The sequence below is a fragment of the Hyperolius riggenbachi genome, chromosome 7 (assembly GCF_040937935.1).
Source record: "Hyperolius riggenbachi isolate aHypRig1 chromosome 7, aHypRig1.pri, whole genome shotgun sequence".
NCBI classification, from domain to species: domain Eukaryota; kingdom Metazoa; phylum Chordata; class Amphibia; order Anura; family Hyperoliidae; genus Hyperolius; species Hyperolius riggenbachi.
In genome coordinates this window covers 323528006-323549263 of record NC_090652.1, presented here as the reverse complement: position 1 = coordinate 323549263, position 21258 = coordinate 323528006, and the positions used below count along the sequence as shown (strand labels likewise).

Sequence of the window (21258 nt, the reverse complement as noted above, 5' to 3'; positions counted from 1 at the left end):
TTTTTTTTTTGTTTTTTTTTTGTTTTGTTTTGTAGCTTGGATCACTCATTTAAAGCTGGATTTTTCAGCCATAAAATTAAATTCCCTTTACCCACAGCTCTGTGTTTATTATGCAGTCTGCATCCGGACCTCGCATTTCAATATATTAATAAATAGGTGATCCGCAGTGAGGGCTGATGGGTGATCTGCAGTGAGGGCTGATGGGTGATCTGCAGTGAGGGCTGATGGGTGATCCGCAGTGATGTCTGTCTGTATTTGGTTTGCAGGTACAGAATGAAGACTCGGTGTTGCTGTTTGTCGTGGCGTGGACGGTCACTGAGATCATCCGCTATTCCTTCTACACCTTCAGCCTCCTCAACCACCTCCCGTACATCATCAAATGGGCCAGGTGAGTGGATGCCAAACACTGCCACCCTGTGTGTGCTGCAGCCAATCAGGGCTTTCCTTCCTCCGCCAGATCTGGTTGGTTGTCCTTGTAATGTAGCCAGAATCAGAGTTATTGCTAGAGGATGGAAAGTGATACAGATAGTCTTACAAGATAGTCTGTTGGTTGGCAGAGGCTTGCAGTGGAGGCGGGGTCATATTGCTGAACAGGGGTTTAGGGGTGGTCATTATATCATTATATATATATATATATATATATGGTTGGCAGAGGCTTGCAGTGGAGGCGGGGTCATATTGCTGAACAGGGGTTTAGGGGTGGTCATTATATCATTATATATATATATGTTTGACAGAGGCTTGCAGTGGAGGCGGGGTCATATTGCTGAACAGGGGTTTAGGGGTGGTCATTATGTCATTATATATATGGTTGGCAGAGGCTTGCAGTGGAGGCGGGGTCATATTGCTGAACGGGGCTTTAGGGGTGGTCTAGGAGAAGCAAATCGCTGTGAGTTGATGCAGAATTCTGTTCCGTGAATACTGGAGAGCGATGAGCACAGCAGCCCTTGTGACTTGCCAACCAGTCACCCTGGATGCAGAACAGGGATTACCAGTGAACAAGGGGTAGGAGCACTTGCACCACTGATGGCGTGTGACCAAGTAGGTAACACGGCGCTCCCGGTGGTTGAGTCTGGAATTGCAATAATTCAGTGTCTAGGTGAAACAGGATGCAAGCCGGTACTCAGGAACAGGGTATGTCTTCACACAGGTAGAGGTCAGCAACTAATCTGGTTCTCGGACAAGCAAGGGTTTGTCTACAGCAGGTTCTCAGATAGGCATGGGTGGGCGACAAATCGGGCAGTCAGACAAAGCAGGAGTCATAACGGTAGTCAGGCAGGACAGGGTTAGCATCCAGAATCACAAGCGGGCAGAGTGACTCGAGCACGGGAGCTCACACTCATAACAGCACCGGAGAGGCACTTTACAGACTGGTGGGAGTGGCATAACGTGAGACATACGTAACCAATCACCATGCGTAAACTGACGCCACGCACACACAGTGCTTATGCCAGATGCCCATGATGCTTATGTCCCCCTCTCCTGGGAGACTGATGAACCATGCCAGGATGTCTTCCAGCCGCCTTATCTGGACAGGTACCAAAATTTGATTGGTCCGTGTTCAAGCTATATAAATTTGCATAATCCTACACCTACTCAGATTTGAATCTCACTGACCCTCCCTATGGTGTGGGGGGAGAGTGCTGAAGTAATAGCTGTGTGACTGCAGCCATGAGTTTACCTTTCCTGCAGAAACCAAATATGAAAACAGCTCTTTATAAAGTGTACAGAGATGGTGTAATAAGCAGCTTTTATACTGTCCTGGGTCTTCCTCCAGCGCCCTGCCAGCCGTGGCCTCCACTGGTATCCAGCTCAGTCACAGCCAGCCGTGGCCTCCACTGGTATCCAGCTCAGTCACAGCCAGCCGTGGGCTCCACTGGTATACAGCTCAGTCACAGCCAGCCGTGGCCTCCACTGGTATACAACTCAGTCACTGCCAGCCGTGGCCTCCACTGGTATACAGCTCAGTCACTGCCAGCCGTGGGCTCCACTGGTATACAGCTCAGTCACAGCCAGCCATGGTCTCCACTGGTATACAGCTCAGTCACCGCCAGCCGTGGCCTCCACTGGTATACAGCTCAGTCACAGCCAGCCGTGGCCTCCACTGGTATACAACTCAGTCACAGCCAGCCGTGGCCTCCACTGGTATACAACTCAGTCACAGCCAGCCGTGGCCTCCACTGGTATACAGCTCAGTCACAGCCAGCCATGGTCTCCACTGGTATACAGCTCAGTCACCGCCAGCCGTGGCCTCCACTGGTATACAGCTCAGTCACAGCCAGCCGGGGCCTCCACTAGTATACAGCTCAGTCACAGCCAGCCGTGGCCTCCACTGGTATCCAGCTCAGTCACTGCCAGCCGTGGCCTCCACTGGTATACAGCTCAGTCACTGCCAGCAGTGGCCGACACTGGTATACAGCTCAGTCACTGCCAGCCGTGGGCTCCACTGGTATACAGCTCAGTCACAGCCAGCTGTGGCCTCCACTGGTATACAGCTCAGTCACAGCCAGCTGTGGCCTCCACTGGTATACAGCTCAGTCACTGCCAGCCGTGGCCTCCACTGGTATACAGCTCAGTCACTGCCAGCCGTGGCCTCCACTGGTATACAGCTCAGTCACAGCCAGCCGTGGCCCCACTGGTATACAGCTCAGTCACAGCCTGCCGTGGCCACCACTGGTATACAGCTCAGTCACAGCCTGCCGTGGGGGCCACTGGTATACAGCTCAGTCACAGCCAGCCGTGGCCTCCACTGGTATACTGCTCAGTCACAGCCAGCCGTGGCCTCCACTGGTATACAGCTCAGTCACTGCCAGCCGTGGGCTCCACTGGTATACAGCTCAGTCACTGCCAGCCGTGGGCTCCACTGGTATACAGCTCAGTCACTGCCAGCCATGGGCTCCACTGGTATACAGCTCAGTCACAGCCAGCCGTGGGCTCCACTGGTATACAGCTCAGTCACTGCCAGCCGTGGGCTCCACTGGTATACAGCTCAGTCACAGCCAGCCGTGGGCTCCACTGGTATACAGCTCAGTCACTGCCAGCCGTGGGCTCCACTGGTATACAGCTCAGTCACAGCCAGCCGTGGGCTCCACTGGTATACAGCTCAGTCACAGCCTGCCGTGGGCTCCACTGGTATACAGCTCAGTCACAGCCTGCCGTGGGCTCCACTGGTATACAGCTCAGTCACAGCCTGCCGTGGGCTCCACTGGTATACAGCTCAGTCACAGCCAGCCGTGGGCTCCACTGGTATACAGCTCAGTCACAGCCAGCCGTGGGCTCCACTGGTATACAGCTCAGTCACTGCCAGCCGTGGGCTCCACTGGTATACAGCTCAGTCACAGCCAGCCGTGGGCTCCACTGGTATACAGCTCAGTCACAGCCTGCCGTGGGCTCCACTGGTATACAGCTCAGTCACAGCCTGCCGTGGGCTCCACTGGTATACAGCTCAGTCACAGCCTGCCGTGGGCTCCACTGGTATACAGCTCAGTCACAGCCAGCCGTGGGCTCCACTGGTATACAGCTCAGTCACTGCCAGCCGTGGCCTCCACTGGTATACAGCTCAGTCACTGCCAGCCGTGGCCTCCACTGGTATACAGCTCAGTCACAGCCAGCCGTGGCCTCCACTGGTATACAGCTCAGTCACTGCCAGCCGTGGCCTCCACTGGTATACAGCTCAGTCACAGCCAGCCGTGGCCTCCACTGGTATACAACTCAGTCACAGCCAGCCGTGGCCTCCACTGGTATACAGCTCAGTCACTGCCAGCCGTGGGCTCCACTGGTATACAGCTCAGTCACAGCCAGCCGTGGCCTCCACTGGTATACAACTCAGTCACAGCCAGCCGTGGCTCCACTGGTATACAGCTCAGTCACAGCCAGCCGTGGCCTCCACTGGTATACAGCTCAGTCACAGCCAGCCGTGGCTCCACTGGTATACAGCTCAGTCACAGCCAGCCGTGGCCTCCACTGGTATACAGCTCAGTCACAGCCAGCCGTGGCCTCCCCTGGTATACAGCTCAGTCACTGCCAGCCGTAGTTCACCACGCATGTGCGACCGTGACATGCTCGTGACAAAGCTCCCTCAGTTATGCAGCTGTGGCATTCAGCGTGGGCACGTGCCACGTTTCTGCATCACCTCGGCAGGTTTAGGGCAGTTTTACAATTCAGAGGGTTCATTTGTCTACAGCACTGTACCTCAAATCTTTCTGCCCCTCCCCCTTCAGCCAGAGAGACAGGCTGTATAAAGACAAGTGACTGGCATGGTGCTGCTTCTCCTGCAGAGACAGGCTGTATAAAGACAAGTGACTGGCATGGTGCTGCTTCTCCCCCAGAGACAGGCCTGTATAAAGACAAGTGACTGGCATGGTGCTGCTTCTCCCCCAGAGACAGGCTGTATAAAGACAAGTGACTGGCATGGTGCTGCTTCTCCCCCAGAGACAGGCCTGTATAAAGACAAGTGACTGGAATGGTGCTGCTTCTCCCCCAGAGACAGGCCTGTATAAAGACAAGTGACTGGCATGGTGCTGCTTCTCCTCCAGAGACAGGCCTGTATAAAGACAAGTGACTGGCATGGTGCTGCTTCTCCTCCATAGACAGGCCTGTATAAAGACAAGTGACTGGCATGGTGCTGCTTCTCCCCCAGAGACAGGCCTGTATAAAGACAAGTGACTGGCATGGTGCTGCTTCTCCTCCAGAGACAGGCCTGTATAAAGACAAGTGACTGGCATGGTGCTGCTTCTCCTCCAGAGACAGAGCTGTATAAAGACAAGTGACTGGCATGGTGCTGCAGGCCTGTATAAAGACAAGTGACTGGCGTGTGCTGCTTCTCCTGCAGAGACAGGCCTGTATAAAGACAAGTGACTGGCATGGTGCTGCTTCTCCTGCAGAGACAGGATGTATAAAGACAAGTGACTGGCATGGTGCTGCTTGTCCTGCAGAGACAGAGCTGTATAAAGACAAGTGACTGGCGTGGTGCTGCTTCTCCTGCAGAGACAGGCTGTATAAAGACAAGTGACTGGCATGGTGCTGCTTCTCCTGCAGAGACAGGCCTGTATAAAGACAAGTGACTGGCATGGTGCTGCTTGTCCTGCAGAGACAGAGCTGTATAAAGACAAGTGACTGGCGTGGTGCTGCTTCTCCTGCAGAGACAGAGCTGTGTAAAGACAAGTGACTGGCATGGTGCTGCTTCTCCTGCAGAGACAGGCCTGTATAAAGATAAGTGACTGGCATGGTGCTGCTTGTCCTGCAGAGACAGGCCTGTATAAAGACAAGTGACTGGCATGGTGCTGCTTCTCCCCCAGAGACAGGCTGTATAAAGACAAGTGACTGGCATGGTGCTGCTTGTCCTGCAGAGACAGGCTGTATAAAGACAAGTGACTGGCGTGGTGCTGCTTCTCCTGCAGAGACAGGCCTGTATAAAGACAAGTGACTGGCATGGTGCTGCTTGTCCTGCAGAGACAGAGCTGTATAAAGACAAGTGACTGGCGTGGTGCTGCTTCTCCTGCAGAGACAGGCCTGTATAAAGACAAGTGACTGGCATGGTGCTGCTTCTCCTGCAGAGACAGGATGTATAAAGACAAGTGACTGGCATGGTGCTGCTTGTCCTGTAGAGACAGAGCTGTATAAAGACAAGTGACTGGCGTGGTGCTGCTTCTCCTGCAGAGACAGGATGTATAAAGACAAGTGACTGGCATGGTGCTGCTTCTCCCCCAGAGACAGGCTGTATAAAGACAAGTGACTGGCATGGTGCTGCTTCTCCTGCAGAGACAGGCCTGTATAAAGACAAGTGACTGGCATGGTGCTGCTTGTCCTGCAGAGACAGAGCTGTATAAAGACAAGTGACTGGCGTGGTGCTGCTTCTCCTGCAGAGACAGGATGTATAAAGACAAGTGACTGGCATGGTGCTGCTTGTCCTGCAGAGACAGAGCTGTATAAAGACAAGTGACTGGCGTGGTGCTGCTTCTCCTGCAGAGACAGGATGTATAAAGACAAGTGACTGGCATGGTGCTGCTTCTCCCCCAGAGACAGGCTGTATAAAGACAAGTGACTGGCATGGTGCTGCTTCTCCTGCAGAGACAGGCCTGTATAAAGACAAGTGACTGGAATGGTGCTGCTTCTCCTGCAGAGACAGGCCTGTATAAAGACAAGTGACTGGCATGGTGCTGCTTGTCCTGCAGAGACAGGCTGTATAAAGACAAGTGACTGGCATGGTGCTGCTTCTCCTCCAGAGACATCCTGTATAAAGACAAGTGACTGGCATGGTGCTGCTTGTCCTGCAGAGACAGGCTGTATAAAGACAAGTGACTGGCATGATGCTGCTTCTCCTGCAGAGACAGGCCTGTATAAAGACAAGTGACTGGCATGGTGCTGCTTCTCCTGCAGAGACAGGCCTGTATAAAGACAAGTGACTGGCATGGTGCTGCTTCTCCTGCAGAGACAGGCTGTATAAAGACAAGTGACTGGCATGGTGCTGCTTCTCCTCCAGAGACATCCTGTATAAAGACAAGTGATTGGCATGGTGCTGCTTCTCCTGCAGAGACTGACTGTATAAAGACAAGTGACTGGCATGGTGCTGCTTCTCCTGCAGAGACAGGCCTGTATAAAGACAAGTGACTGGCATGGTGCTGCTTCTCCTCCATAGACAGGACTGTATAAAGACAAGTGACTGGCATGGTGCTGCTTCTCCTCCATAGACAGGACTGTATAAAGACAAGTGACTGGCATGGTGCTGCTTCTCCTGCAGAGACAGGCCTGTATAAAGACAAGTGACTGGCATGGTGCTGCTTCTCCTGCAGAGACAGGCTGTATAAAGACAAGTGACTGGCATGGTGCTGCTTCTCCTGCAGAGACAGGCTGTATCAAGACAAGTGACTGGCATGGTGCTGCCTCTCCTCCAGAGACAGGCTGTATAAAGACAAGTGACTGGCATGGTGCTGCTTCTCCTGCAGAGACCTCCTGTATAAAGACAAGTGACTGGCATGGTGCTGCCTCTCCTCCAGAGACAGGCTGTATAAAGACAAGTGACTGGCATGGTGCTGCTTCTCCTGCAGAGACAGGCCTGTATAAAGACAAGTGATTGGCATGGTGCTGCTTCTCCTCCAGAGACAGGCTGTATAAAGACAAGTGACTGGCATGGTGCTGCTTCTCCTGCAGAGACTGACTGTATAAAGACAAGTGACTGGCATGGTGCTGCTTCTCCTGCAGAGACAGAGCTGTATAAAGACAAGTGACTGGCATGGTGCTGCTTCTCCCCCAGAGACAGGCCTGTATAAAGACAAGTGAGTGGCATGGTGCTGCTTCTCCTGCAGAGACAGGCTGTATAAAGACAAGTGACTGGCATGGTGCTGCTTCTCCTCCAGAGACCTCCTGTATAAAGACAAGTGACTGGCATGGTGCTGCCTCTCCTCCAGAGACAGGCTGTATAAAGACAAGTGACTGGCATGGTGCTGCTTCTCCTGCAGAAACAGAGCTGTATAAAGACAAGTGACTGGCATGGTGCTGTATCTCCTGCAGAGACAGGCCTGTATAAAGACAAGTGACTGGCATGGTGCTGCTTCTCCTGCAGAGACAGGCTGTGTAAAGACTAGTGACTGGCATGGTGCTGCTTCTCCTGCAGAGACCTCCTGTATAAAGACAAGTGACTGGCATGGTGCTGCTTCTCCCCCAGAGACAGGCTGTATAAAGACAAGTGACTAGCATGGTGCTGCTTTTCCTGCAGAGACAGGCCTGTATAAAGACAAGTGACTGGCATGGTGCTGCTTCTCCTGCAGAGACAGGCCTGTATAAAGACAAGTGACTGGCATGGTGCTGCTTCTCCTGCAGAAACAGAGCTGTATAAGGACAAGTGACTGGCATGGTGCTGCTTCTCCTGCAGAGACAGGCCTGTATAAAGACAAGTGACTGGCATGGTGCTGCTTCTCCTGCAGAGACAGGCTGTATAAAGACAAGTGACTGGCATGGTGCTGCTTCTCCCCCAGAGACAGGCCTGTATAAAGACAAGTGTCTGGCATGGTGCTGCTTCTCCTCCAGAGGCAGGCTGTATAAAGACAAGTGACTGGCATGGTGCTGCTTCTCCTGCAGAAACAGAGCTGTATAAAGACAAGTGACTGGCATGGTGCTGTATCTCCTGCAGAGACAGGCCTGTATAAAGACAAGTGACTGGCATGGTGCTGCTTCTCCTGCAGAGACAGGCTGTGTAAAGACTAGTGACTGGCATGGTGCTGCTTCTCCTGCAGAGACCTCCTGTATAAAGACAAGTGACTGGCATGGTGCTGCTTCTCCTGCAGAGACAGGCCTGTATAAAGACAAGTGACTGGCATGGTGCTGCTTCTCCTGCAGAGACCTCCTGTATAAAGACAAGTGACTGGCATGGTGCTGCTTCTCCTGCAGAGACAGGCCTGTATAAAGACAAGTGACTGGCATGGTGCTGCTTCTCCCCCAGAGACAGGCTGTATAAAGACAAGTGACTGGCATGGTGCTGCTTCTCCTGCAGAGACAGGCTGTATAAAGACAAGTGACTGGCATGGTGCTGCTTCTCCTGCAGAGACAGGCCTGTATAAAGACAAGTGACTGGCGTGGTGCTACTTCTGCAGAGACAGGCCTGTATGAAGACAAGTGACTGGCATGGTGCTGCTTCTCCTGCAGAGACAGGCCTGTATAAAGACAAGTGACTGGCATGGTGCTGCTTCTCCTCCAGAGACAGGCCTGTATAAAGACAAGTGACTGGCATGGTGCTGCTTCTCCTGCAGAGACAGGCCTGTATAAAGACTAGTGACTGGCATGGTGCTGCTTCTCCTGCAGAGACAGGCCTGTATAAAGACAAGTGATTGGCATGGTGCTGCTTCTCCTGCAGAGACAGGCCTGTATAAAGACAAGTGACTGGCATGGTGCTGCTTCTCCTCCAGAGACATCCTGTATAAAGACAAGTGATTGGCATGGTGCTGCTTCTCCTGCAGAGACTGACTGTATAAAGACAAGTGACTGGCATGGTGCTGCTTCTCCCCCAGAGACAGGCTGTATCAAGACAAGTGACTAGCATGGTGCTGCTTCTCCTCCAGAGACAGGCTGTATAAAGACAAGTGACTGGCATGGTGCTGCTTCTCCCCCAGAGACAGGCTGTATAAAGACAAGTGACTGGCATGGTGCTGCTTCTCTTACAGATACACGCTGTTCATCGTTCTGTACCCCATGGGAGTAGCGGGGGAGCTGCTGACCATCTATGCTGCGCTGTCCTCTGTCAAGCAGACGGGACTGTACTCCATCAGCCTGCCCAACAAGTACAACTTCTCCTTCGATTACTACACCTTCCTCATCCTGGTGATGGTGTCCTACATTCCACGTGAGTACCACATTTCTCACACTATAAGATGCACCTGGGTCCAGAAGAAAGAAATACACTAATCCTTGTGTGTGTGCGCTGTACACCTGGGCAGGGGCGTGTCCTGTATCTGCTGGGGTGGGAGTGGTGATATCCGTGTGTGTGTGTGTGTGTGTGTACACGCTGTACACCCGGGGCAGGGGTGTGTCCTGTATCTGCTGGGGTGGGAGTGGTGATATACAGTGGTGTGAAAAACTATTTGCCCCCTTCCTGATTTCTTATTCTTTTGCATGTTTGTCACACTTAAATGTTTCTGCTCATCAAAAACCGTTAACTATTAGTCAAAGATAACATAATTGAACACAAAATGCAGTTTTAAATGATGGTTTTTATTATTTAGTGAGGAAAAAAAACTCAAAACCTACATGGCCCTGTGTGAAAAAGTGATTGCCCCCCTTGTTAAAAAATAACTTAACTGTGGTTTATCACACCTGAGTTCAATTTCTGCAGGCACCCCCAGGCCTGATTACTGCCACACCTGTTTCAATCAAGAAATCACTTAAATAGGAGCTATCTGACACAGAGAAGTAGACCAAAAGCACCTCAAAAGCTAGACATCATGCCAAGATCCAAAGAAATTCAGGAACAAATGAGAACAAAAGTACTGTAATTGAGATCTATCAGTCTGGTAAAGGTTATAAAGCCATTTCTAAAGCTTTGGGACTCCAGCGAACCACAGTGAGAGCCATTATCCACAAATGGCAAAAACATGGAACAGTGATGAACCTTCCCAGGAGTGGCCGGCCGACCAAAATTACCCCAAGAGCGCAGAGAAAGCTCATCCGAGAGGCCACAAAAGACCCCAGGACAACATCTAAAGAACTGCAGGCCTCACTTGCCTCAATTAAGGTCAGTGTTCACGACTCCACCATAAGAAAGAGACTGGGCAAAAACGGCCTGCATGGCAGATATCCAAGGCGCAAACCACTTTTAAGCAAAAAGAACATTAAGGCTCGTCTCAATTTTGCTAAAAAAAACATCTCAATGATTGGCAAGACGTTTAGGAAAATACCTTGTGGACCGACGAGACAAAAGTTGAACTTTTTGGAAGGTGCGTGTCCTGTTAAATCTGTTGTAGAAGTAACACAGCATTTCAGCAAAAGAACATCATACCAACAGTAAAATATGGTGGTGGTAGTGTGATGGTCTGGGGTTGTTTTGCTGCTTCAGGACCTGGAAGGCTTGCTGTGATAGATGGAACCATGAATTCTACTGTATACCAAAAAATCCTGAAGGAGAATGTCCGGCCATCTGTTCGTCAACTCAAGCTGAAGCGATCTTGGGTGCTGCAGCAAGACAATGACCCAAAAGACGCCAGCAAATCCACCTGAATGGCTGAAGAAAAACAAAATGAAGACTTTGGAGTGGCATAGTCAAAGCCCTGACCTGAATCCTATTGAGATGTTGTGGCATGACCTTAAAAAGGCAGTTCATGCTAGAAAACCCTCAAATAAAGCTGAATTACAATTCTGCAAAGATGAGTGGGCCAAAATTCCTCCAGAGCGCTGTAAAAGACTTGTTGCAAGTTATCGCAAACGCTTGATTGCAGTTATTGCTGCTAAGGGTGGCCCAACCAGTTATTAGGTTCAGGGGGCAATTTCTTTTTCACACAGGGCCATGTAGGTTTTGAGTTTTTTTTCTCACTAAATAATAAAAACCATCATTTAAAACTGCATTTTGTGTTCAATTATGTTATCTTTAACTAATGGTTAACGATTTTTGATGAGCAGAAACATTTAAGTGTGACAAACATGCAAAAGAATAAGAAATCAGGAAGGGGGCAAATAGTTTTTCACACCACTGTATGGGTGAGTGTTGTGTGCGCTGTACACCTGGGCAGGGGCGTGTCCTGTATCTGCTTGTGTGTGTGTGTGTGTGTGTGTGTGTGTGTGTGTGTGTGTGTGTGTGTGTGTGTGTGTGTGTGTGTGTGTGTGTGTGTGTGTGTGTGTGTGTGTGTGTGTGTGTGTGTGTGTGTGTGTGTGTGTGTGTGTGTGTGTGTGTGTGTGTGTGTGTGTGTGTGTGTGTGTGTGTGTACACCAGGGCTGTGGAGTCGGGCAATTTTGGGTGCCTGGAGTCGGGAAAAAATGCACCGACTCCTAATTAATTTGTAACTGTAATTAAAATAGAAAATATGATAAAATGTTCTATTTCTCAGATAATGGTCATTAAAAATTATATATATATATATATATATATATATATATATATATATATACACATATACACACACACAGTAATAGCTGTGCTTAGTCCACAAAAATGAAATAAACCAATCAAAATTAGTTACTTGTGCTGCTTCAATAAAGCAGTCCCCGTATTTTTAAGGTCTATATATATATATATATATATATATATATATATGTATATATATATGTATATATATATGTATATATATATGTATATATGTATATATATATGTATATATATGTATGTATATATATATATATATATATATATATATATATATATATATATATATATATGTGTGTATATATGTGTGTATATATATATGTATATATATATGTATATATATATATATATGTATGTATGTATGTATGTATGTATGTATGTATGTATGTATGTATGTATGTATGTATATATATATATATGTATATATATATATATGTATATGTATATATATATGTATGTATATGTATATATATATGTATATATATGTATATATATATATATATATATATATATATATATATATATATATATATATATATATATATATATATATATATATATATATATATATATATATATATATATATATATATATATATATATATATATATAGTAAATAACATCTATGCTGTAAGAATAAAGCCTGATGTGTAGCTGTGTCACTAATAGAGATGGTCAATGAGAGATCAAATAATTTGATATGTTAAAATTTGGTTTGGTGACTACAAATTAAAGGGTAACTGAGACGGATGAAAAGTAAAGTTTTTTTTTATACATACCTGGGGCTTCGTCCAGCCCCCTTCAGGCTAATCAGTCCCTCGCTGTCCTCCACCACCTGGATCTTCTGCTATGAGTCCTGGTAATTCAGCCAGTCAGCGCTGTCCGGCCGCATGCCGCTCCCACAGCCAGGAACATTCTGCACCTGCGCAATAGTGCTGCACAGGTGTAGTATGCTCCTGGCGGCGGAGTGTGTGCATGCGCACTACGCCCGACTGGCTCAAGTACCTGGACTCATAGCAGAAGATCCAGGTGGTGGAGGAGGACAACGAGGGACTGATTATCCTGAAGGCGGCTGGAGGAAGCCCCAGGTATGTATAAAACTTTAATTTCATCTGTCTCAGGTTTACTTTGTTACACAGTAGTACTATACTCTACATATGCACTCCCCACAGAGCTGCAAGGAATCCACTGAGAATGCTGTGCACATTGAACACAGAGGTGTTGTCTGTTTACAATCTCCTCATTCCCCTGCAGAGTACCTGCACATCACTCTTACATGTACCCACACTTACATTGCCTAGGGCCTGATAGATGTTCTTTGTTCCGGTTTGTACCTTTTACAAGTACTCTTACCAAGGACTAGTTTTAGTCTAAAGGGAATAAATATAGTAGTCTACATATCCTTCTCACTTCAGTTGTCTTGTAAAATTCCTAAGCGTTGGCAGTTAAGAGACGAATTTCATGTTACATACTTTTAATCAACAAAATTGTAATATGTAAATTAGAGGAGTCGGTGTCGGTGGAATCCTAAACTGAGGAGTCGGTGGATTTTTGGACCGACTCCACAGCCCTGGTGTGTACACACGCTTTACACCCGGGGCAGGGCCGTGTCCTGTATCTGCTGGGGTGGGAGCAGTGGTTGGTGTGTGTGTGTGTGTGTGTGTGTGTGTGTGTGTGTGTGTGTGTGTGTGTGTGTGTGTGTGTGTGTGTGTGTGTGTGTGTGTGTGTGTGTGTGTGTGTGTGTGTGTGTGGTGTCTGCGCTGTACACCTGGGCAGGGGCGTGTCCTGTATCTGCTGGGGTGGGAGTGGTGATATATGGGTGTGTGTTGTGTGCGCTGTACACCTGGGCAGGGGCGTGTCCTGTATCTGCTGGGGTGGGAGCAGTGATATCCGGGTGTGTGTGCGCTGTACACCCGGGGCAGGGGTTTGTCCTGTATCTGCTGGGGTGGGGGTGGTGATATATGGGTGAGTGTGTTGTTTCTGCACTTTGTGTTATTATGTGTTATTGTACATTATTACTATTATTATTGATGATTTATATCGTGGCAGCATCTTCCGTGGTTTGGTGACGCGGTGATTTTTGTGTTTTGCAGTTTTCCCGCAGCTGTACTTCCACATGTTGCACCAGCGGAGGAAGGTTCTTGGTGACGATCGCAAGAAAACTGAATAAACTTTGAGGATCGACTTCTTCTTTTCTCTTTTTAATTCCATTTTTTTCTCCCTAAACTTTTTAGAACCCCAAATGCTGCAGACTTTTTGAGTCCACCCTTTACTATGAAACTAAGAGGATGAGGTAAACTGCTTGCGGGAATGAATTGACGTGTCCTGTTTTACATACTAACACAGGCCGCTATCCCAGCATGCACTGCAAGAGACTCTGGCCTCTGCTGCCTTGCCTTCTTTTGTATTCTGACCTTTTTCTGCATTTCTTACTAAACGCCTGAGTGGGCCTGTGTGTCCGGCCTGCCTCCATGCATGCTGCTCCTATACTTAGTGTAACCTCTACAGCTGCGGCCAGGGAACACTGCACTGATCCCACAGCCAGGTCCAGCCTTGCACGGAGATCTCAGGGGCTGAACCAGTAAGTGCAGAGTCTCCTCCTCTCTCACGGTGGGCGGAGCAGCCACGATGATTGGTTGGTTTCCTGCATCCCCGCCCACGAGGAGCGCTCTCAGATCTGCTGTGTTGTAGGTGTTCCTCCTGATGTCCTGGCCTGCTGAATGGACTGCCGTGTGAATATTGTGATCCGGTACAAAGCGATGAGACGTACAGATGTGCACTGAAATATCATGCAATTATTCTGTATAAAGCAGTTTTGTCTTGTTCTGCCTTTTATATTTCTGGTGTTTTCCCATTGATGGAATCTGTAGAGAATATCGCAGCAGGTATACCTCAGCCGGGAGTTCCTGTGCAAAGAATAAAGGGGGAGGGGCTGTAACAAGTGCAGCCAATCAGGGGCCGGCTCCCATGCTCGAGCAGCCAATGTCTGTGAAGTTTATTAATAATAATAATAATAATATTGTGCATTTATATGGTGCTGGCATTTTTTGCTGTACTTTAGAGTATATAGAATAATTTGTCACTGATTGTGGCGGGGACATTAGATTGTAAGCTCCGGGGCAGTCTAGCGCTAGTTTTGGGATAAGCTGATTAACCAACAGGTAAGTATGTGGGAGGGAAGCGGAAGCTGTGTACTCTGCTGTCCTGGCTGAGAAATGTACCTGGGAATGGGGATAGTTAAACAAGATACAAATATTTCCAAATTCATGCAGATTTATGTAAATTTTTATGCAAATATATGCAGCTTGAAGAAGGACAAATCAATGTAAACCTGAGTGGTATTTGATTGGTCCATTTTCAAGCAGCTTATATTTGCATAAAAATGTACATACATCTGCATGAACTTAGAATTCTTTTTTCCTTACCTGGGACACAAGTGCTGCAAGCCACGTCTGGTGGATGTACAAGAAGCAGATCACATGATCTCCGTAATGATCTGGAGGCGGGGTTATGGCAGGGTGATCCCAGCAATGATCTGGAGGCGGGGTTATGGCAGGGTGATCCCAGCAATGATCTGGAGGCGGGGTTATGGCAGGGTGATCCCAGCAATGATCTGGAGGCGGGGTTATGGCAGGGTGATGCCAGCAATGATCTGGAGGTGGGATTATGGCAGGGTGATCTCAGCAATGATCTGGAGGTGGGGTTATGGCAGGTTCTCTTTGGTTAGATGTGTCTCGACCAACTCCAGAACCATGTAGACATTTTGTACCAAGAGAGCGACCCCATCTAGCTGGTCTGGACACCCACGTTGAGTTTGGTTTGTACATCGGCACCTGCCTGCAGTGCTTAGTTGCCCATCTGCAACCTTCCTTTGTGAGTACCATATAATATGTTTACCACTGCTTATCTACTGTTGTGACAGATCTACACTGGTGGGGGAGGGGGGAGGGAGGGGGGGGGGGGGGCGTGCTGTCCTCTCCCAGGAATGATGGCCATTGCAGTGCAGAGCCCCTCCTGTGTGTCATGTGACCCATAGCATATAACAGGTGACAGGATACACACTGTTGGGGGCGCTGTCCTCTCCCAGGGATGATGGCCATTGCAGTGCAGAGCCCCTCCTGTGTGTCATGTGACCCATAGCATATAACAGGTGACAGGATACACACTGTTGGGGGCGCTGTCCTCTCCCAGGAATGATGGCCATTGCAGTGCAGAGCCCCTCCTGTGTGTCATGTGACATTTTTTGCTGTACTTTAGAGTATATAGAATAATTTGTCAGTGATTGTGGCGGGGACATTAGATTGTAAGCTCCGGGGCAGTCTAGCGCTAGTTTTGGGATAAGCTGATTAACCAACAGGTAAGTATGTGGGAGGGAAGCGGAAGCTGTGTACTCTGCTGTCCTGGCTGAGAAATGTACCTGGGAATGGGGATAGTTAAACAAGATACAAATATTTCCAAATTCATGCAGATTTATGTAAATTTTTATGCAAATATATGCAGCTTGAAGAAGGACAAATCAATGTAAACCTGAGTGGTATTTGATTGGTCCATTTTCAAGCAGCTTATATTTGCATAAAAATGTACATACATCTGCATGAACTTGGAATTCTTTTTTCCTTACCTGGGACACAAGTGCTGCAAGCCACGCCTGCTGTCTGGTGGATGTACAAGAAGCAGATCACATGATCTCCGTAATGATCTGGAGGCGGGGTTATGGCAGGGTGATCCCAGCAATGATCTGGAGGCGGGGTTATGGCAGGGTGATCCCAGCAATGATCTGGAGGCGGGGTTATGGCAGGGTGATCCCAGCAATGATCTGGAGGCGGGGTTATGGCAGGGTGATCCCAGCAATGATCTGGAGGCGGGGTTATGGCAGGGTGATCCCAGCAATGATCTGGAGGCGGGGTTATGGCAGGGTGATGCCAGCAATGATCTGGAGGTGGGATTATGGCAGGGTGATCTCAGCAATGATCTGGAGGTGGGGTTATGGCAGGTTCTCTTTGGTTAGATGTGTCTCGACCAACTCCAGAACCATGTAGACATTTTGTACCAAGAGAGCGACCACATCTAGCTGGTCTGGACACCCACGTTGAGTTTGGTTTGTACATCGGCACCTGCCTGCAGTGCTTAGCTGCCCATCTGCAACCTTCCTTTGTGAGTACCATATAATATATTTACCACTGCTTATCTACTGTTGTGACAGATCTACACTGGTGGGGGAGGGGAGGGGGGGGGGTGTGCTGTCCTCTCCCAGGAATGATGGCCATTGCAGTGCAGAGCCCCTCCTGTGTGTCATGTGACCCATAGCATATAACAGGTGACAGGATACACACTGTTGGGGGCGCGGTCCTCTCCCAGGAATGATGGCCATTGCAGTGCAGAGCCCCTCCTGTGTGTCATGTGACCCATAGCATATAACAGGTGACAGGATACACACTGTTGGGGGCGCGGTCCTCTCCCAGGAATGATGGCCATTGCAGTGCAGAGCCCCTCCTGTGTGTCATGTGACCCATAGCATATAACAGGTGACAGGATACACACTGTTGGGGGCGCTGTCCTCTCCCAGATGTCATGGCCATTGCAGTGCAGAGCCCCTCCTGTGTGTCATGTGACCCACAGCATATAACAGGTGACAGGAGACACACGTTGGGGGCGCTGTCCTCTCCCAGATGTCATGGCCATTGCAGTGCAGAGCCCCTCCTGTGTGTCATGTGACCCACAGCATATAACAGGTGACAGGAGACACACGTTGGGGGCGCTGTCCTCTCCCAGGGATGATGGCCATTGCAGTGCAGAGCCCCTCCTGTGTGTCATGTGACCCATAGCATATAACAGGTGACAGGATACACACTGTTGGGGGCGCTGTCCTCTCCCAGGGATGATGGCCATTGCAGGGCAGAGCCCCTCCTGTGTGTCATGTGACCCACACCATATAACAGGTGACAGGATACACACGTTGGGGGCGCTGTCCTCTCCCAGATGTCATGGCCATTGCAGTGCAGAGCCCCTCCTGTGTGACATGTGACCCATAGCATATAACAGGTGACAGGAGACACACGTTGGGGGCGCTGTCCTCTCCCAGATGTCATGGCCATTGCAGTGCAGAGCCCCTCCTGTGTGACATGTGACCCATAGCATATAACAGGTGACAGGAGACACACGTTGGGGGCGCTGTCCTCTCCCAGATGTCATGGCCATTGCAGTGCAGAGCCCTTCCTGTGTGACATGTGACCCACAGCATATAACAGGTGACAGGATACACACGTTGGGGGCGCTGTCCTCTCCCAGATGCCATGGCCATTGCAGGGCAGAGTCCCTCCTGTGTGACATGTGACCCATAGCATATAACAGGTGACAGGAGACACACGTTGGGGGCGCTGTCCTCTCCCAGATGCCATGGCCATTGCAGTGCAGAGCCCTTCCTGTGTGTCATGTGACCCATAGCATATAACAGGTGACAGGAGACACACGTTGGGGGCGCTGTCCTGTCCCAGATGTCATGGCCATTGAGGTGCTGCTGGTAGGTGCAGGAAACCTCAGCCAGGAGCCTTTCCTACAGTAATATCCCTGACTGGTGGTAAAGCACAGCTCAGATCTGCCTTCAGTGTAATCCCATATGTACTGGAGGCGGTCCCTGATATGCAAATAATTCTGACTTGCATACTAACAGCATACTGCCTGGAATGTGGCCAATCAAAATAAGCAAGAAGTGGCTCTCATTGGCCCAATCCTAAGTCACCTACAGTTTGCATACAGAGGGGGATTAGAAGCATTTCACTGACCGTCTCTGTTAGGCTGGTCCTCTGGCTTCACTAGGTTCAGTCTGATAAGCACATGAATTGGGATGATGATGATGATCAGTGCATAATGAAGGCGTCTTGGTATAATGTATCGTGGAGGGGCGTGGCCATTGTGTTATGGATGGGGGAGGGGAGTGTCAGGGGCTGCAGATTACAAGGCTAGCACAGAAGGTGCCCATACACATGAATTTTCCTGAATGATTCCCTGCAGATCCAATCACTCTACTCAAATCTGTTTCCAAAACGATTCCTTTTTGACCTAAAATTGATTGAAAATACCGATTGGACTGGAATAAAGATTCAGGTTGATGGGGGTGGGGCAGGAATGGCAGTAGATGGAACTGCAATGCTGTAATTTATTTTCAATCGATTTCTGGAATCTACGTGCTGTGAGGTAGGAATCCATTCCAATCAGAGATGAATCGATCGTTTTGCCTGGATTGAGTGGCAGTCTATAAAGATACCCATACATATGGCGGCCAATCAACCATCCCATGCAATAATTATCAAATCGGGTGAAGCTAGCCATACACTTCGATGATTTTCCCGTAAATATCCAGATGAACTGATCAGTGATCGGATAGAAATCGATGCAGCGGGCGGCCCGATCGAGTGATCATTCAGACAAAATCGGTCAGATAGAGGGGTCCAGATGGAAAGCCTAGGTTAAGTCAATCAGCGGCGGCAGATCGATGGAGCATATCGCTGCACTGGATTGAGCGCTGCTGTTCCTAGCGTGTGTGCACACATCAGGTTTGACGGGAATCTGACGGATGAATATAATGGCCATCTACAAGTGTATTTAATCCTGAGATTGTGGGCTCTAGTTTGGCTGTACTGTGAAATTCCGACATTGCTGAACTCACGACAGGAAAGTGGAGGAAGCGTGTGATTGGCTGCAGTAAGGAACACATACTGTACACTTCGGGCCTCCTCTAGTCTATATGTTGTTATACCTTATATTACACGCATGGTTGTCAGACGTGAGGTGGGATCCAGAGGTTGTAGCAGCGGCTGATCCTCCCAGCCTCCTGTCCCGACACTGGTAACCGGGTGTGGGCATCCTCACGGGGGGTGGTTATCACCCACTGCTCACAACTGCCAAATCTAACGTTTATCGCAATCTCACATATAAACGTGGATGTGACTCATACCAGCGCATACGCCAGCTGCCTGCTCAACGCCCGCGACAAAATAACAACTGAGGAGCGCTGAAGAGGGGGAGGAGCTCCCTGACCAATGCCTGTACGGACATTTCCTACAGTAAATACTTACCCATGTCTATCTCATCATTTCACATGTCACTTCAGGTATCCTTTAAAGGTGTATGTACAGTGACTAGCACACAAATAACTAGGCTGTGTTTCTTTTTTCCTTCTCTGCCTGAAAGAGTTAAATATCAGGTATGTAAGTGGCTGAATCTCGTTCAGTGGAAACCGGCCCATAGACATTCATTGGAGTCAGTTTTCTGCATGCAGAATCTGTGTTTAGTGGAAACAGGCCCTTACTGATAAGAAATCCCCCTTTTTACCTCTTTCCTGCTCTCAGAAGCCATTTTCTGCTAGGAAAGTGTTTTATAGTTGGAATTTCTTATCAGTGAGGGTCACACTGTAGTCACTTTCTGTCTGAGTCAGGACCGAGTCAGCCACTTACCATACCTGATTTTTTCCTTCTCTGCCTGAAAGAGTTAAATAAGGAACGCAGCCTAGTTATTTGTGTGCTTGGCACTGTACATACACGTCTATCTCATGTCACATGTCACTTCGGGTATACTTTAAGTAAAGGAATTGTCCACAATTGGATTGATTAAAGTTTAGAACATAATCTGTTCATAGTATTGAACGTGTTGCCCTCACACTACATGGAAGTAGTAAAATTAATCAAAAAATGGAAAATAGATGTGTATACACAATCTTAGAGGCAGAAGACAGAGCCCTGGGGCGCTCCTACGCAGAGCACTCAGAAAAATCCACAAAATTTGCCCCTCATAGACCACCTGTCATCAAAATGTGCAGATGCTTATACCCCTGATCACTGGTGAACAGACATTTTGAGGCATTTGGTTTCCAGACTACTCCTCACTGTTTTGGGGCCCTAAAATTCCAGTATAGGAACCCCACAAGTGACCCCATTTTAGAAAGAAGAAACCCCAAGGTATTCCGTTAGGGGTATGGTGAGTTCATAGAAGATTTTATTTTTTGTCTCAAGTTAGTGGAAAATGACACTTTGTGGAAAAAAAAAAAATCAATTTCCGCTAACTTGTGACAAAAAATAAAATCTTCTATGAACTCACCATACTCCTAACGGAATACCTTGGGGTGTCTTCTTTCTAAAATGGGGTCATTTGTGGGGTTCCTATACTGCCCTGGCATTTTAGGGGCCCTAAACCGTGAGGCATAGTCTGGAAACCAAATGCCTCAAAATGACCTGCTGTACTCAGGAGAAGTAGTATAATGTGTTTTGGGGTGTATTTTTACACATACCTATGCTGGGTGGGAGAAATCTCTCTGTAAATGGACAATTTGTGTGTAAAAAAAAAAAAAAAAAATCTCATTTACAGAGAGATTTCTCCCACCCAGCATGGGTATGTGTAAAAATACACCCCAAAACACATTATGCTACTTCTCCTGAGTACGGCGATACCACATGTGTGACACTTTTTTGCAGCCTAGGTGCGCTAAGGGGCCCAAAGACCTGTGAGCATCTTTAGGCGTTACAGGGGGTGCTTACAATTTAGCACCCCCCAAAAGGCCAGGACAGTAAACACCCCACAAATGACCCCATTTTGGAAAGTAGATACCCCAAAGTATTCAGAGAGGGGCATGGTGAGTCCGTGGCAGATTTCATTTTTTTGTCACAAGTTAGCAGAAATGGAAATTTTTTTTTTTTTTGTCA

At 48.5% G+C, this 21258-nt stretch overlaps 1 protein-coding gene across 2 annotated transcripts in view; it reads left to right on the top strand.

The window, feature by feature from the left end:
• HACD2 (3-hydroxyacyl-CoA dehydratase 2) overlaps window positions 1-14398 on the top strand; it is a 50844-nt gene extending 36446 nt beyond the window's left edge. For both annotated transcript variants that reach the window (XM_068246319.1, XM_068246318.1), the window contains exons 6-8: window positions 267-388; window positions 9156-9334; window positions 13657-14398. In XM_068246319.1, coding sequence (XP_068102420.1) covers window positions 267-388; window positions 9156-9334; window positions 13657-13733 — 378 coding nt within the window. In that variant the 3' untranslated portion in view covers window positions 13734-14398. The remainder of the gene's footprint in view (window positions 1-266; window positions 389-9155; window positions 9335-13656) is intronic.
• Window positions 14399-21258: the final 6860 nt, after the last annotated feature.